Below are 16,982 nucleotides of genomic sequence, written 5' to 3'. Positions count from 1 at the left end.
TATCTTGGTTCATGAATTTACTATGCGGAAAACTTTAAACAGGCATGTGTCAATGGCAGGACACCACGAAAGAAGCAGCTGCTTTCCAAAAACAAATAGCTGCATGACTGAAATTAACCAAAGACCACCTTGACACTCCACAACGCTACTGGGGAAATGTTTTTGTGGACTGATGGGACTAAGGTTAAATTGTTTGGGAAGAACACGCAGCACTACATATGGTGCAAAAACCGGCACTGCATTCCAATATAACATCCTTACAATGAAGTACATTGGAGGGAGCATCATGATTTGGGGCTGCTTTGCAGCTTCGGGGGCATGGACTGCTTGCTATCAGAGGGAAAAATGTATTCCCAAGTTTATAAAGATTCCAACAGGATAACGTCAGGATGGCTGTGCGCCAGCTGAAGAGCAGTAGAAGTTGGGTGATGCAGCAGGACGATTGCCCTAAACATCGAAGTATATCCACTACAGAATGGCTCAGTCAAAGGCCAGACCTTAATCTAAGAGAGATGCTGTGGACTGACCTCAGGATGTCTGTGTGAATGGCTCTTTTAAGAATATGGCTGAGTTGAAGCAGTTCTGTAAGAACAATGGTCCAAAATTCCATCTGAACATCGGCCAGTTATTAAATCCAAGGGTTCACTTACTTTTTCTACAGCACTGTGAATGTTTAATGAGATGTGTTCAATAAAAACATTAACTATTTAATTGTTAGTGTGTTGTTAGCTTAAGCACATTGTGTTTGTCTATACTTGTGACTCTGATGAAGATGAGATCACTTTTTATTTATTTCAGGTAATTCCAAATGGTTCACATACTTTTTCTTGCCACTGTGTATTATATTATAAAACGTATAAATAATAAAATAATTCTACAATGTATAGTTACACATTAATACCAAAGGACTAAATGTGTTGTAGTTTTTAAAGCAACCTTGGATTTCTTAATGCATGTCACTCACACACTGGTCACTGGTTTCAGGTATGAACTCCCCCTCACTATTGATGCTGGTATAGGATCCTTGACGTGCGATTCGCTGTTGACGCTCAGGAACATAACCAGGCGGCGGAGAACTTCGCCCAGTATTTTGAGAGCCTATGTAGAGGTGCAAGAGAATGGACAGGAGGAGCATTGCAAAAATTACATAAAATTGGTATGACAATGGAGAAAAGCAACTACATTCACTGACACAGCACAGTATTGGGGGGCCCAAACCTAATGCGGGGCAAAATATCTGGTATGCCACTGTATGTAGGCAAGTATTTTGGAGTTTGCATAGCTATATCAATTCCACTGCAATACACTTAATGAATAAAAGATGATTATTTTAGTCCGCTAATGGAAAACTAGTCCAAAAAAAAGGGGAACCAATAATCATTAATAGCCATGACAAATAAATAATCTAGCTATTTAAATGAATTGTGATTCAATTTCAGCTTTGTCCTGCCCATAAGGTTACACCAAAAGAACATTAGACTGATGCACTCATACAGGTTGCATGATGTAGTTGGATAGTAGGATCATGTATAAAAAAAAAAATCACTCCAATTGCTTTAATGTGAAATAATAAAGTCCCAAAATACTATGCAACAAGATATGCTGTGACAAGGCCATTATCTAAAAGCAGAACAGCTATCATGAGACAGAAGCAAAGCATAAACAAACGTCTTTTTCCTTTGGTCACAGAGCTTCTAAGAACTTGTGTTTTTCTCCAGACATCACATGCTGTAACAACCTCCCCTCCCCCTAAAACACACACCATCTCTATAACAGGCCAATGGCCCACCATGCTAATAGTGTCCTGCAATCTGATTGGCTGGGAGCCAGCGAGCCATTGTGGAGCAGTCAGTGATGGTGGACAGGAAAAGGAAGAGGACCCACTGCTCACAGAGGAAGTCAAAGAAACAACAGAGACAGAGAGAGAGAGAGAAAGAAAGAGAAAAATACCAGGCAAAGAAGACTGATAAGAAAGGCAGTGTTTTTTTGATGTTCAGCAGTGAAAGAAGCTACTGCCTACTAAAGCCCGTTTACACTGTATGCCGAAGCAGGACAGAAGAAGAGCATATATTTTTCGGTGACCATGTTATCAAATAAGTGTTTTTACATCGAAAGCAGATGTAGGGTGTCAGTGCAAGGCAGAAGCAGTGCAGAAGCAGCAACATAGCGTGAGTTTCAGATTTGAGGCTATTTTTGCTACAGTGCACGGTTGATGGACATAATGAGTTGACACGAAAAAGTAGATATTGCACAGATTAAAGGGTTAGTTCACCCAAAAACAAAAAATATCACATGATTTACTCACCCTCAAGCCATCCTAGGTGTATATGTCTTTCTTCTTTCTGCCAAACACAAACTGAGTTATATAAAAAAATATAATGGCTCTACCAAGCTTTATAATGGGAGTGAAGGGTACCTTAGATTTTGAAGCCCAAAAAAGCACATCCATCCATCAAAAAAGTAATCCATATGGCTCCAGGGGGTGAATAAAGGCCTTCTGAAGCAAAGTGTTGTGTTTTTGTAAGAACAATATAAACTATAATCACTGGCTTCCGGTAACGGCCGTCCGCGTGTTCACAAGAGAGTCGAGTTCCGGCGTATGACCGTAGTGTAAGCTCCGGTGAGAAGTATGCGGAAGCGCAAATCAAAATGCCTGTCATGAATTAGAAGACAACAATGAGTATTTTTAAAGAAAAATGTCATAGGATTTCGATAAGAGAAGGGGATTTAGTTTTTTGCCCAGCCCTATTTGTTTGAACCGAAGTACACCAAGTAGGATCTTCGGGAGATGGAGGAGGCTGCAGTAGCGGCACAAACAAACGACTCTGGAAGACGGAGACGTGGTGGTGCTCATGCTGGAAATGCAAGGTAATGCCAACAGAGGTCGAGTGTGTTTACTGCCATGAATGAACGATTGGGATGACTGGATAGATGCACGAACGCACCATTTTCAGACTAATACAAATCTACAGTATAGCTAAAACAACTCGCTCCTTTTCTGCATTTTTCTTCGCTGTAAACAATGCGCGCTTCCGCATTCGTCACTTCTCACCGGAGCTTAGGCTTTGCCTACGTCAACTCAACTCTCTTGTGTACACAGAGATGGCCTTTACCGGAAGCCAGTGATTATAGTTCATAAAGTTATACATATGGATATTTTTCTTACAAAAATGCATCGCTTTGCTTCAGAAGGCCTTTATTATCACCCTGGAGCCATATGGATTACTTTTTGATGGATGGATGGATGTGCTTTTTTGGGCTTCAAAATCTAAGGTACCATTCACTCCCATTATAAAGCTTGGTAGAGCCAGGATATTTTTTAATATAACTCCGATTACGTTTGGCTGAATGAAGAAAGTCATACACCTAGGATGGCTTGAGGGTGTGTAAATGATTGGATAATTTTCATTTTTGGGTGAACTAACCCTTTAAGCATATATTTGTAGTATAGTGTGGGTGTTTGTTTTAAACAAAAAATGTAAACAAATGTACACAACCACCATGTGTGGTCGGTAAATTCAGAACATGTTTTGAAAGACAATTGTAACCAAGTGTTGATTAATCCTTGCAAAATATGTGGGATGCTGTCACCTGGCTGTTAGTGAAGACGGTGAGTTAACATATTCTTGGAGATGCATCCCTTTTTTGAGGAAACTACTCAACACAAATATCACTATACAAGGGCTGTGCATAATTACTTATTTCTGACAATATCATTAAGACAAATCAAGTGATCAAACCGTCCTGTGTTCATCATCCCCCCCCTCATCATTATACAGAATGATGACATTTGAAATGTGCAGTGCTCATTGTGTTAGCTGGTACTACATGAAATAATTCTCAAGACTGCATTAGATTACACCAGCATCATGTAAATACGATTTCATGACAATAATGTTTGTAATACTTATCAATAGCTCACTCCTGATAACCATTTTATAACTTGATTTTCTGAATAGAGCACAACAGTTTCTGTAGCAGAAACGCTACTGGTGTAAAAGCATACGTGTTATTTGTTGAAATATTTTCATGACACACTGCTTCGGTTCAGCTCATGCATTGCTTCAGCGTGCAATGTAAAACAGGCTTATGGTGGCATCCTAACTGTCTTTGAACCCGATAAGAGTGTGCAACACAAAAACATTCCTCATGGGAGATTTGGTTTCAATAGAGTTTGACATTATCATGTAGCTAAGCTAATGGTGTGATACTCATAAATAAGCATAGAAATACATGACACATCATAATTGGGAAAAATAATACATTTGAATTACAATTAACTTTTTTTAGATGCTTCTCAGTACAAACTAAATGTACATTTATTCATAATCAACTTTTCTTTCATTCAAGTTTTCACTCCGCTCGTCTCAATGGGATCGAACAGGGTGTTTGTGTACTCACTGGTAGAGTGGTGGCGTCCTCTTGGTTCCGAGGACTGGTAGGCAGTGCTGACATCACCAGTGGACTGAGATGTTTTCATGCGGACCTGCTTACATACCGTGTGATGAGATGGAGAAGAGGCCTGCACACGCGCGCACCCCCCCCAAACACACACACACAATGTATGGTAATCAATCATTCTTGCTCTGCACAAAATAAATGCGATTCTGACTGCTCATATTTAACTGTTATATTTTGAAATACAATATTAAATTGTGTTGTCTCACATTGCTTTGTTCCTGTGTCAGCAGCAAAATCTTGATGCTCTTCATGTTTGAGCTGCGGTCCAGCAGATCAATGGCTTTATCCAAGTCATCCTGACTACGCAGGGGGATAGACAGCTGTGCGCAAATTCATAAACATGCAGAACTGCACTTAATGCATTTGAGTTCATTTATTGCTAAACCCTGCATTAAATATACACTCAGTAGTCTCTAAATTTTCACACAAAGAAATGAATACTTTTGAAAAATATGGTTAAAGGAATACAATGTTAACCTCATTCACTTTCAGTGCATGTCAATCCATTCACTGAAAGTGAACAGTGACCGAGGCTAACAATCAATCTAAAATCTTATTTTGTGTTCCACGGAAGTAAAACATGAGTTAAAAAAAAAAAAAGTCATACGAGTTAAAACAATTTGAGGGTCAGTAAATGAAGACATAATTAAAAATGTTGGGTGAATTATGTTAAATCATATTAGTGGGCAAAAATGAGTGTCTCTTTGAGTCACATCATGGTGTATGCCATTTTAAAATCAATTGATATGTGTAACATCCCTGTTATAGGAAACTATTACTCAAAATAAAGAAACAAAAAATATGCTTTATGGTTAGAAAAAAAAAAAAGACTTGAATTTGTGCTAAGCAGCATCGACACTGACAGGTGTCGGTATAAAGACCAAGATAATTTGGCCAGCACAAAATAAACAAAAAATTACTCCTGAGTGCTCCTTTCAGGTGTATACTTAATGAAGAGAACAACAATCATTAAAATGAAGTGAGAAACCATGAATTTTATAAACCATTCAAGAAATAGGGCTAACAAAGTGGACATTCAAGTTAGTTGAGGATAGTTCACCCAAAATTTTAAATGATGACAGTATTTTCTCACCCTTATGCCATCCCAGATGTGCATGACTTTTTCTCTGATGAACACAAATACATTTTAGAAGAATGTTTAAGCTCTGTAGGTCCATACAATGTAAGTGAATGGTGGCCAGAACTCTGAAGCTCCTAAAAACGCATAAAGGGAATATAAAAGCACTCCAGATGACTCTGGTGGTTAAAGCCACATCTTCAGAAGTGATATTGCGAAAAAGGCCCAGCAGAAGTTGTATTTCCTTCACCAGTTGAGGAAGTTAAACCTGCCACAGGAGCTGATGATACAGTTCTACTCAGCAGTCATTGAGTCTGTTCTCTGCATTTCTATAACTCTCTGGTTTGGTTTAGCTATGAAATCGAGAAAGTCCCTCATATAAAAATAATTTTATAAATATTGATGAAATAATTATACATAGTTATCATTAAATATTTACAAATTATTTATATATAAATACAAAATATTCAGATAAATAATATGCATTAGATTCTTGTGGCAGAAGAGTTCATCATTGATAAGACAAAACAAAAAGCAGCTTTAGAATACAATGTATTGTTTACTACCATATTATTGATCATAAGTCAATCATTGGAATACAGGTCAAAGCAATCCATTTTGAAAGTGAACTTGTCAATCAGAGATTTATTATGATTTTTAGATTTTCTTTGTGTAAACTGTAGTATACTTGGCAATAAAGCTCATTCTTATATGATAGGTGTTGTTGAGAAACGGATCGATATTTAAGTCCTTTTTTATACGATAATCTCCTTTCACATTTTCCTTTTGTTTTTGCCGATTAGCTTTCTTCATGCATGTCGCCTCCTACTGGGCAGGGAGGAGAAATTGTTGAAAAAAGGACTTAAATATGAATCTGTTTCTCTCCCAAACTTATATTGCTTCGGAAGACATGGATTTAACAACTGGATTCATATGGATTACTTTTATGCTCCCTTTATGTGCATTTTGGAGCTTCAAATTTTTGGTCACCATTTACTTGCATTGTGAGGACCGACAGAGCTGACATTGTTTTCTAAAAATCTTTGTGTTCATCAGAAAATATATTTTGGGTAAGGGTACAGCAATCGTCAGACAAGTGAATTGAGCGTGGCTGAGTGAATCAGAATATGAATCAATACCTCATTATTCATATAATGCAAGTCCAACTGCTGACCAAAGAATGTTTTGACTTTCTGCTGGATTTCTTCAAACTGCACAGGCCGCCCAAACATCAGAATCCTACACAAACATAAATAAACATACACACATGCCACGCAAACAGATGGAGGACATAAAACAAGAAGCTGACATTTCTTTAGATGTGTAATCTGCAATTTCAGACAAACACATGCACACACACACTTGAATCTGCAGCGCTAACAGATTCCAGAGAACACACCTAGCATAGTTGTGGTCTCTCCTGGCAACCACACACAAACCACAGTCCTTTCCCTTTTTCACTGCGATACCAGTCTTAGAACTGAGAGTGCCACATACGTGTATGTCTGTGCATGTGTATGAGAGATTCCTTCTAGTTATCTCTATGTATCAAATGTTCTTGTATACATGTTGGTTTATGTCTGTTTGCACTGCCATTTGAGCATTACTATTATTTTATTTTTAACACTCCACAATTATGCAGAAGTGACATTGACTTATGAGCTTCCTCTAAACAAGCATCTTTGCAATATGCTTTTGTGCAATTATTATTTAATTACTTCTGGTGCTGGCTTTTACAAATGTTCTTGATTCAATGCTATGCATTACACATGTACAATCTCACATGTGTATGCTTTCTGCGCATCAATGAGCAGTATAATACATGTGCAAAAGATGCTTTTTGTGCATACCATAAATATTGTGTAAAACCTGTAGAATTTGCAGTGTAAGGTATACTCTTGTCTATAGTGTATATTTTCTAATTCTGTCTTTTTATTGAAATGTATAAGGTCTGTCTGTCTATCGCATACAGCATATACATAGCCCAGTAAAAAAACAAACAAAAAGAAAACTCAGATTTACCTTCTTTCACCGCAAAACTCAAATTTAATCCTAACATCATCCTGGAGAAAGAAACAGAGCACTGAGGTCACCATGGGGTCACAGGGGAGTTATATCTCATTTATATGTATATGTGTATTACCATTCTGTTGGATGAGCTTGCAGTGCTGACAGGTTTTGGTTTTGTTGTGTCATAAGTTGAGGTGGGCTGGCGCCTAGTCATCTGCAGGGCCACCAGATCCTTCATAATTGAATGGAGAGCCTGTCTCTCATCTGAAGAGAGAAAACGTCTAGGTTACGTATGTAACCTCCGTTCCCCGATGGAGGGAACGAGACGTTGTGTCAGAGAAGCGACACTAGATGTCTCTCTTGTGCGCCGATATTCCCTTCTGAACTATGAAAAAAGGCCAATGAGAGTTGGCAACCAGTATTTGCATGTCCCGCCCCCTGACATACGGGTATTTAAGCGGCGCAAATACGTGAGTTCATTCAGGATTTTTCTGAGGAGCCGGAAATGGTCCGGCCACAACAGTGGCTCGGCTCAGTGATGTGGCAGGGGAGACACAACGTCTCGTTCCCTCCATCGGGGAACGGAGGTTACATACGTAACCTAGACGTTCCCCTTCTGCCGCTCTCTCCACGTTGTGTCAGAGAAGCGACACTAGGGGTCCGCTTATAAAAGTGCCATGCGCCGAGCAGTGTACGTGAACTGCTGATACAGGAGCAAGCAGGTATTCTTACGTGCAGGACGACCAACTGTATCAGGCTGCACGTACCCTTCCCCAATGCCCCATTTAAGCCATCAGGATTCCTTATCGTTACCCTGGAGGGGGGAACAAGGTGCTGGCCGCCAACCTGGGAACGAGCCAAGCCTGGCCGGGCCTCTTTTCTCTCTATGTTTCTCGCATACACGCATTGAGGGAAGGGGGTCTTAGCCCTTATTCAGGGCGGAGAAGACCCTGTGGAGGCCACGCCTACCCGAGAGGGGAGGCAAGTTTAAGTGGCAAAACCATCAGAGGCCTGACTTATGGCCTATGTGGAAAAGTTGGTGCGGTGGTGGATCCAGCCTCATAGAGGGGGTGACTGCCTAAGGGAAACACGGGAGTCCGCTCGCCAGAGGGGACAGAACCGTGGTGTTACACACAGGGGGAGTCCGAAGGAGGCCTTACCTGTGGAGCACCTATACCAGTACAGGGTAGCTTGCGGTACCCGCAGTGGCTTGGGTCGGCGAGTTCCTCCGCTGAACTGCGACCCACGAGGCCTAGGGAGGAATCAACCAGTGTCCCAAACCTGGGATCTCCTGGGAATGACGGCGCACGGTTTCCCCTGGTTAGGGGGAAGGGCGCTAGGTGCAAGCGGTTCACCCGGTCAGATCGTCAGCGTGCCACTGAGTTCTATGGGCTCGGTACCTGAGAAGACACGGGACGATACCGACTCAACTTGGAGATTGTAGAATCTCGCAAAAGTGTTAGGTGTTGCCCAGCCTGCTGCTCTACAAATGTCTGCTAGGGCAGTGCCCCTAGCCAGTGCCCATGAGGACGCAACACTCCTGGTGGAGTGAGCTCGGACCCGCAAGGGGGGGGGCACGGCCTGGGTGTGATAAGCCAGGGAAATGGTGTCGACAACCCAGTGGGCGAGTCTCTGCTTGGAGACAGCTGCCCTTTCTGCTGTCCCCCAAAGCAGACGAAGAGCTGCTCAGAGCGTCTGGTGCTCTGTGTGCGGTCCAGATAAATATGCAAAGCGCGTACTGGACACAGCAGTGAAAGGGCTGGGTCTGCCTCCTCCCGGGGCAACCAGACCCCAGGATCCCTGAAGGGTGTGGTAGGAACCTTGGGCACGTAGCCCGGTCGCGGTCTTAGGATCACGAAAGTGTCTGCCGGACCGAACTCCAGGCAAGCGTCGCTAACAGAGAACGCATGCAGGTCCCCGACCCTCTTGATGGAAGTGAGCGCGATCAGCAGGGCGGTCTTGAGAGAGAGGGCCCTGAGTCCAACTGAGTCAAGCGGCTCGAAGGGGGGTCTCTGGAGTCCCGTAAGGACGACCGAGAGATCCCAGGAGGGGAACAGTTTAGGCCGGGAGGGAGTTATCCTCCGGGCACCTTTTAGGAACCTGACAATTAAGTCGTGCATACCAAGAGACTTGCCATCTACCGTGTCGTGGTGGGCCGCGATAGCGGCGACATACACCTTGAGGGTGGAGGGGGACAGCCTCCTCTCCAGCCTCTCCTGAAGAAACACGAGCACTGACCTAACTGCGCACTTCTGTGGGTCTTCGGCTCGGGAAGAACACCAGTCCGTGAACAGACGCCACTTTAGAGCGTAAAGATGCCTGGTAGAGGGGGCTCTGGCTTGATTGATTGTATCTATGACGGTCGATGGTAGGCCGGCTAGATCTTCCGCGATCCCGGCCCAAGGGCCAGACATGGAGGTTCCAGAGGTCTGGGTGCGGGTGCCAGAGCGTGCCCCGCCCCTGAGAAAGAAGGTCCTTCCTCAGGGAATTCGCCAGGGAGGGGCTGTCGTGAGGAGCGTGAGGTCCAAAACCAAGTCCGGGTGGGCCAGTAAGGGGCTACCAGAATGACTTGCTCCTCGCCCTCCCTGAACTTGCATAGCACCTGTGCAAGAAGGCTCACTGGGGAAATGCGTACTTGCAGCAGCCCTCGCGAGGCCAGCTGTGTGCCGACGCGCCTGCCCCGAGGGGAGCCTCTGTCCGGGCATACCAGAGCGGGCAGTGGGAGGTTTCTTGGGAGGCAAACAGGTCTACCTGAGCCTTGCCGAACCGGTCCCAAATCAGCTGGACCGACTGGGGTGGAGCCTCCACTCTCCGCCAGGCAAGCTTTGTCTTGACAGCGCGTCCGCTATCACATTGAGGTTGCCGGGGATGTGAGTGGCGCGCAGTGACTTGAGTCGCTGCTGACTCCAAAGGAGGAGACGACGGGCGAGCTGTGACATGTGGGAGGGAGCGTACTCCGCCTTGGCGGTTTATGTAGGCTACGACCGTGGTGCTGTCTGTCCTGACTAGGACATGTTTGTTCCGAATTAACGGGAGAAACTTCTGCAGGGCCAGAAAAACAGCCAGCAGCTCTAGGCAGTTGATGTGCTAGCGCAGCGGGCCTCGGTTCCACTGGCCTGCGGCTGCGCGCCCGTTGCACACGGCGCCCCAACCCAATTTGGAGGCGTCGGTTGTGACCAGAACGCATCGGGACACCTGCTGCAAGGGTACTCCTGCCCTTAGAAAGCAGAGGTCTGTCCAGGGTTTTAAGGTTTGGCGGAGTTGTATTTGTGCGTGCCGTGGTGCCATGCTCGTCTCGGGACTCGAGTCCGGAGCCAGTGCTGAAGTGGTCTCATATGCATCAACCCCAGCGGCGCGGCTGCCGCGGAGGATGCCATATGCCCCAGGAGCTGTTGGAAACGTTTTAGCGGGACCACGGCGCCTGGCTTGAAGGAAGCGAGGCATTTCAGCACTGACTGAGCACGCTCGTTGGAGAGACGTGCTGTCATTGAGACTGAGTCTAACTCCAGACCGAGAAAAGAGATGCTCTGGACCGGGGAGAGCTTGCTCTTTTCCCAGTTGACCTGAAGCCAAAACGGCTGAGGTGGCTGAGCACCTGGTCTCTGTGTGCGCATAGTAACTCTCGGGAGTGGGCCAGTACGAGCCAGTCATCGAGGTAATTGAGTATGCGTATGCAGGCTTCTCGGAGCGGGGCAAGAGCTGCTTCTGTGACTTTCGTGAAGACGCGAGGGGACAGAGACAGGCCGAAGGGGAGGACTTTGTACTGATATGCCTGTACTGATATGCCTGGCCGTCGAACGCGAACCGTAGGAAGGGTCGATGTCGAGGGTGAATTGAGACGTGGAAGTACGCGTCCTTCAGGTCTACCACTGCGAACCAATCTAGATGCCGGACGCCAGATAGAATTGGTTTCTGGGTGAGCATTTTGAACAGGAGTTTGGACAAGGTCCGATTGAAAACTCGCAGGTCCAAGATCGGTCGTAAGCCGCCGCCTTTCTTGGGTACAACGAAGTAAGGGCTGTAGAAACCCTTCTTCGTTTCGGTTGGAGGGACAGGCTCTATTGTGTCCTTTAATAGAAGGGAGGCGATTTCTTCGCACAGGGAATGGGCACGTTGGCCATGTACTGCGGAAAAATGTACGCCCACGAAGGGGGGCGGAGACCTGGCAAACTGAATTGCGTAACCGAGTCGAATGGTCCGGTGTAGCTAGCGTGACTGGTTGGGCAGTGAAACCCACGCCTCTAAACTCCGTGCTAGGGGCACCAAGGGGACGAGTTTTTTGGACGTACCCGGCGGGGCTTCGCAGCGGTGCAGAACAGGTAACGTGGCGTCCCGAGGCTCTGGTGCTGAGAATAAACTCAAAGCACTTACCTTGCTCAGCGCATCCGGCAGTGGGCGGGTTTGTGACTGAGGAGGAGGTCTGATGCTGGCGTCCTCTGGACTCGTCTGAACAGGCCGGCCGGCCAACAGTCGTGGGGCTGAAGGCAGGGACACCGCGTCCATGGAGCCAGGACTGTTGAGGCCTGAAAGCAGAGTGCCGTGAGAACGGCATTTGCGGGCCATGTGCCCCAGAGACAAAGGAAATAGCTCTTTTATTGAGAATTTGGGTACGGCAAATGAAAAAACAAAGGATTCTCCTCCCGGCCCTCCACCGGCGGACGAAGCGGTCTTACCACCTCCGGAGCTAACGTCTTGGGCTCTGGGTGTGTTGTCTCAGGAGCGCCTGGGAGCCTTCCGGGTCCTCGAGGGGGTCCGTGAGACAGGGAGCGTGCGCTTCCCGCGGTTTGCTCGACGCTGGGGCTGAGAGCTGGGCCCGGGTTGAGGCGGAGCAGGAGCTTGTCTTCTGGCCGCGGGAAGAAGCCCTCGGTGAGCAGACGGGGCATGGGCCGTGGCGGCAGGCTTACGGCGAGGCATGATGTGAGAGATGGCCTCCGTCTGCTTCTTTACCGTGGAGAACTGCTGGGCAAAGTCCTCGACGGTGTCGCCGAAGAGGCCGAACTGGGAGACAGGGGCGTTGAGGAAGCGAGTCTTGTCGGCTTCACGCATCTCGACCATGTTCAGCCACAGTTGACGTTCCTGGACCACTAGCGTGGCCATCGCCTGCCCGAGCGCTTGCACTGTGACCTTCGTCGCTCTCAGGGTGAGGTCAGTCGCTGAGCACAGTTCCTGCAGCGTGTCGGGATCAGGGCCACCCCTGTGCATGTTGCGTAGTGCCTTGGCTTGGTGGACCTGCAGGAGAGCCATGGCATGCAGGGCGGAAGCGGCGTGTCCGGTGGCGCTGTAGGCCTTCGCTGTCAGCGAGGAGGTTGCTCTACAGGTCCGGGAAGGGAGTACGGGGCGACCTCGCCAGGTGGTAGGGGTTTCCAGGGCATAGATGGATCGCAACCGCCCTATCCACCTGGGGAATCACCTCGTACCCGTGGCGCGCTCCGCCGTCGAGGGTGGCAAGGGCGGACGAGCCTGTGGCGGTGTGACGAGTGGAGAGGGGTGCTCTCCACGAAGACGTCAGCTCGTCATGCACTTCCGGGAAAAATGGAACCGGGGGGGGTGAGGCTGTGAGCGGCGCCCAGACCCCAGGAACCAGTCGTCCAGCCGTGATGGTTGTGGGGAGGATGGAGGGTTCCAATCCAAGCCCACGCTGTTGGCTGCCCGGGAAAGCATGTCGGTCATCTGTGTGTTGGCCTCAGCCTGGGCGTGCAGGCCCGAAAGCGGCAGCCCAGGGGAGTCCTCAGCATCAGATACCACGCCCTCCGATGCCGCGGCGAGCTCATCTGCTTCCATCGTAAGAGGGTCGGCAGACAGGCTGTGAGGCGACGGGCGGGAATCAACGAGCGTGCTGGGGTGCGGGTGGTCCAAGGGGGCGTACCCGGCGGAGCTGCACCCGCTGCCATCCCCAAATCGCCTCCATCGCCAGCCGCATCGTCCTCAATCCCATGGGAAGAAGGAGCAACGCGGGGGGGCGGCTGGAGTGGCTTGCTCACGGTTGTAAGCAAGCCGCGACCGCAACGTTGTCATGGTCATGTTCTCGCAGTCAGAACATGAACCATCCACAAACGCAGCCTCTGTGTGATCGCTACCCAGACACACGAGACAACGCCTGTGGCCGTCTGAAGCGGAGAGCACTCTACCGCATCCAGAAACAACACAGGGGCGGAAAGGCATCTTTATAAAGACGCGTCCTCAAAAGGACGTTCAACGCCGCTGTGTTTTGCTCTTTTAGAGGAAATTACTCTTTTAAATAAAATCACTCTTTTATGAAAAAAACTCATGAGAGTTCTTTAATCTGCACTGTCGAAGCGCCCAGGGGCAGGAAGTGCACAGCCGTGCAACAGGAGAAAGCCGCTGTTGTGCGCCGTAGAATCCAACAGCATGCAGCAGAGGGATAGCAGGAGCTCGGTGTGTACACGCAGCAGTTGCAGACACGACCATCGGCTCCGAAGAAATTTTCTGAATGAACTCCCGTATACGCGCCGCTTAAATACCCGTATGTCCGGGGGCGGGACATGCAAATACTGGTTGCCAACTCTCATTGGCCTTTTTTCATAGTTCAGAGGTGAATATCGGCGCTCAAGCGAGACCCCTACTGTCGCTTCTCTGACACAACGTGGAGAGAGCGACAGAAGGGGAACAATAGTTACAAAAGGCTTAAGTAAAAAAACAGCCTTTATAAATGGATGGTTCCCTCTCTAAAATCGTATTGTATGAGCCATGTTTGAAGTCATTTTAAAATACACTGCCTGGCTAAAAAAAGTTTCTAATATTTAGTTTGTCCTCCTTTAGCTTTGATTACGGCACACGTTTGTTTTGGCATTGTTTCGACAAACTTGTGCAATGTCATAGTATTTATTTCCATCCAGAGTTGTATTAATTTTTGGCTGAAATCTTGTATTGATGACGGGATAGTCGAACCACTCTGTAAAGTCCTCTCCAGCACATCCCAAAGACTTTCAATGGGGTCAAGTTCAGGACTCTGTGGTGGCCAATTAATGTGTGAAAATAATTCCTCATGCTCAGTAAACCACTCTTTCACAATTTGAGCCCAATTAATTTTGGCATTGTCGTCCTGGAATATTCCCGTGCCATCAGGAAATATAAAAATCTATTGATGGGATAACCTGGTCATCCAGTACATTCAGGTAGTCAGTTGACTTCATTTTATTGCCGTATAACGTTGCTGAGCCTAGACCTGACCAATTGAAGCAACCCCAGATCATAACACTGCCTCCAGAGGCTTGTACAGTGGGCACTATGCATGACGGGTGCATCGCTTCATGTACTTTCCTTCTTACCCTGACGCGCGGCCATCGTTTTGGTATAGGGTAAATCTGGACTCATCGGACCACATGACCTTTTTCCATTTCTCAACAGTCTAATCTTTATGCTCCCTAGCGAATTGAAGATGTTTTTTCCCAATTAGTTCCACTAACAAGTGGCTTTCTTGTGGCCACACAGCTGTTTAGTCCCAATCCTGCAAGTTCAAGATGCATTGTGCATGTGGAAATGCTCTTTCTTTCACTATTAAACATAGCCATGAATTCTACTGTCAATTTAACAAGCGTTTGTTTTCAGATCCCGATCATCGAAGATTATTTTCCAACCACATTTTTTCCGTGACGCTGAAGGTTCAACATCCTTCCAGGTTTTAATAATGTGTTGTACAGTTCTTAACCTAATTCCAGTGATTTCAGAGAGCTATCTCCTTTGTTTTTTTTGTTGCTTGGCCAATAATTTGCCCTTCTGAAACACGGTAAAATAATTTCCATGATCACGGGATAAGTATACCGACATGGTTGTTTAAGAAATGAGAAACTACACACTGCATCAGTAAGGGTTAAAAGAATGGTTGCCAGCTGAAAATTATTAATCACTGCAATAATGATCCAATCATAGGCTCTTAAGTATCTGTTTATTTAAATCCATACAGCGACTTTTTGATATATATAAATGTATTAAAGTTGCTATTACAACTGTCAACCATAAACAACCTAGTTTGGCTAATGTACTGTACTATTTGGCAGAAGAATTGTATATTGTGATAATTAGTATACAAACTGTACTTATTAATTGCACGCTGGTGCCTTTTATCGTATTGCTGTTGTTCAGGTTTTATAAAAAGTTATTTATTGCCATGCGCACAGACTAACAGATTGCACAGAATAACAGGCAACATTGAGAGGGGTGAGTGGCCACATTACAGTGATTTTACCATGTTTAAATCCCATTAACCTTGGTCAATCATTGTAATGCATGCATCTTGAGTGACAGGTGCAATTGAACTGAAAGGATGTTCTGCTGTCTGTTGTGAATAAACACACTCAAAAAGGCAGACAGCTAGACCTACAGCAATACTGTGGAGTAATGTTTTTGTGATCTTTGTTCTCATGTTTGATGTGAGAACGAGCCGTGTCTTGGCTAAACTCGCTCGCGGAGGGAAAATATTTGCAGTGTGTAGTTTGGACAGACTTCACACACCTCCAGAGATAGAGAGTAAAAACAGAGAAGCCTCGTCTAGCCACTAATACTGGGAACCTGAGTTAGAACATGACAGGCCAACCCAGGCAATGGACTTCACCTCTCAACTTTGTCTGTGTGTTGGTGTGCGTTCATGTGACTAGTAAGAGCATGAGCAATCACTGTCTGTCTCCACGTTTCCTGCAGTCTCCGAAATGATCTCTCAACACCCTTTTAATTACAGCTCATTTAATTAAATCTCTTACTCATCTGTATTTCATCTTGCGTAATTTTTTACATTTAGCTAAATGTTTTAGTAACGTGACAGTAGCTCGGCTGTTTTCAAAAAAAGTGTAGCTTTTTAAATAATAAGCTACTTTTTCCAAAACGTAGCAGTCGTGCGACAAAATGCAACATCTATCTAGCGCTCAACTTTATAATTAACAGAGTTAAAGCCAATAATCAAACAAGCTCTCCTAAACTGTCCTTTATATCATGTTTAGCATTGGAAAGTCTGACTCAACCTATGAATCAGGTTGTTCAGACAGATCATTAAAATTGATCAATTCGAGTCAAAGTACAGAAGACTCTGTGGCATTTCTCAATGTACAGTAAAATATTTAGTTAAATACAGAGGTTTTTCAGTTATAGAAATTAAGGCATATTATAGTTTATAATATTATTTAGTTGTAAGTACATTTATTAGGGCTGCCGATTTAACACATTCATTTAATGTGACTAATTAATTATATAAAAAATAATGTGTTAAAAATATTAACAATTAATCATGCTCCCTGACCCATTCATAAATCCCATAAAAAATAAATAAGTATTTTCCTATCATAGGACCAATTCAAGCTTGAAGTACATGTGTTTTTAAGAGCCACATCAGTTGGGGGCAGTTGAGCATACCTCAACAAACCTCAAAAGCCACAGAATGAGAGCCTATCACAATCCTACGTATGGTACACTTCTTTGTTAC

At 45.6% G+C, this 16,982-nt stretch overlaps 1 protein-coding gene across 4 annotated transcripts in view; it reads right to left on the bottom strand.

Annotated features, from left to right (window-relative positions):
* LOC127647553 (mitogen-activated protein kinase kinase kinase 3-like) overlaps positions 1–16,982 on the bottom strand; it is a 55,139-nt gene that overhangs the window by 14,000 nt on the left and 24,157 nt on the right. For all 4 annotated transcript variants that reach the window (XM_052131852.1, XM_052131854.1, XM_052131851.1 and 1 more), the window contains 6 exons: positions 7,683–7,813; positions 7,562–7,602; positions 6,679–6,778; positions 4,668–4,781; positions 4,402–4,522; positions 965–1,098 (listed from right to left, as the gene is read on the bottom strand). In XM_052131852.1, coding sequence (XP_051987812.1) covers positions 965–1,098; positions 4,402–4,522; positions 4,668–4,781; positions 6,679–6,778; positions 7,562–7,602; positions 7,683–7,813 — 641 coding nt within the window. The remainder of the gene's footprint in view (positions 1–964; positions 1,099–4,401; positions 4,523–4,667; positions 4,782–6,678; positions 6,779–7,561; positions 7,603–7,682; positions 7,814–16,982) is intronic.

The sequence above is a fragment of the Xyrauchen texanus genome, chromosome 8, assembly GCF_025860055.1.
Source record: "Xyrauchen texanus isolate HMW12.3.18 chromosome 8, RBS_HiC_50CHRs, whole genome shotgun sequence".
Lineage (NCBI taxonomy): Eukaryota > Metazoa > Chordata > Actinopteri > Cypriniformes > Catostomidae > Xyrauchen > Xyrauchen texanus.
Note: the sequence above shows the minus strand (reverse complement) of the source record. Positions and strands in the feature narration are given on the sequence as shown.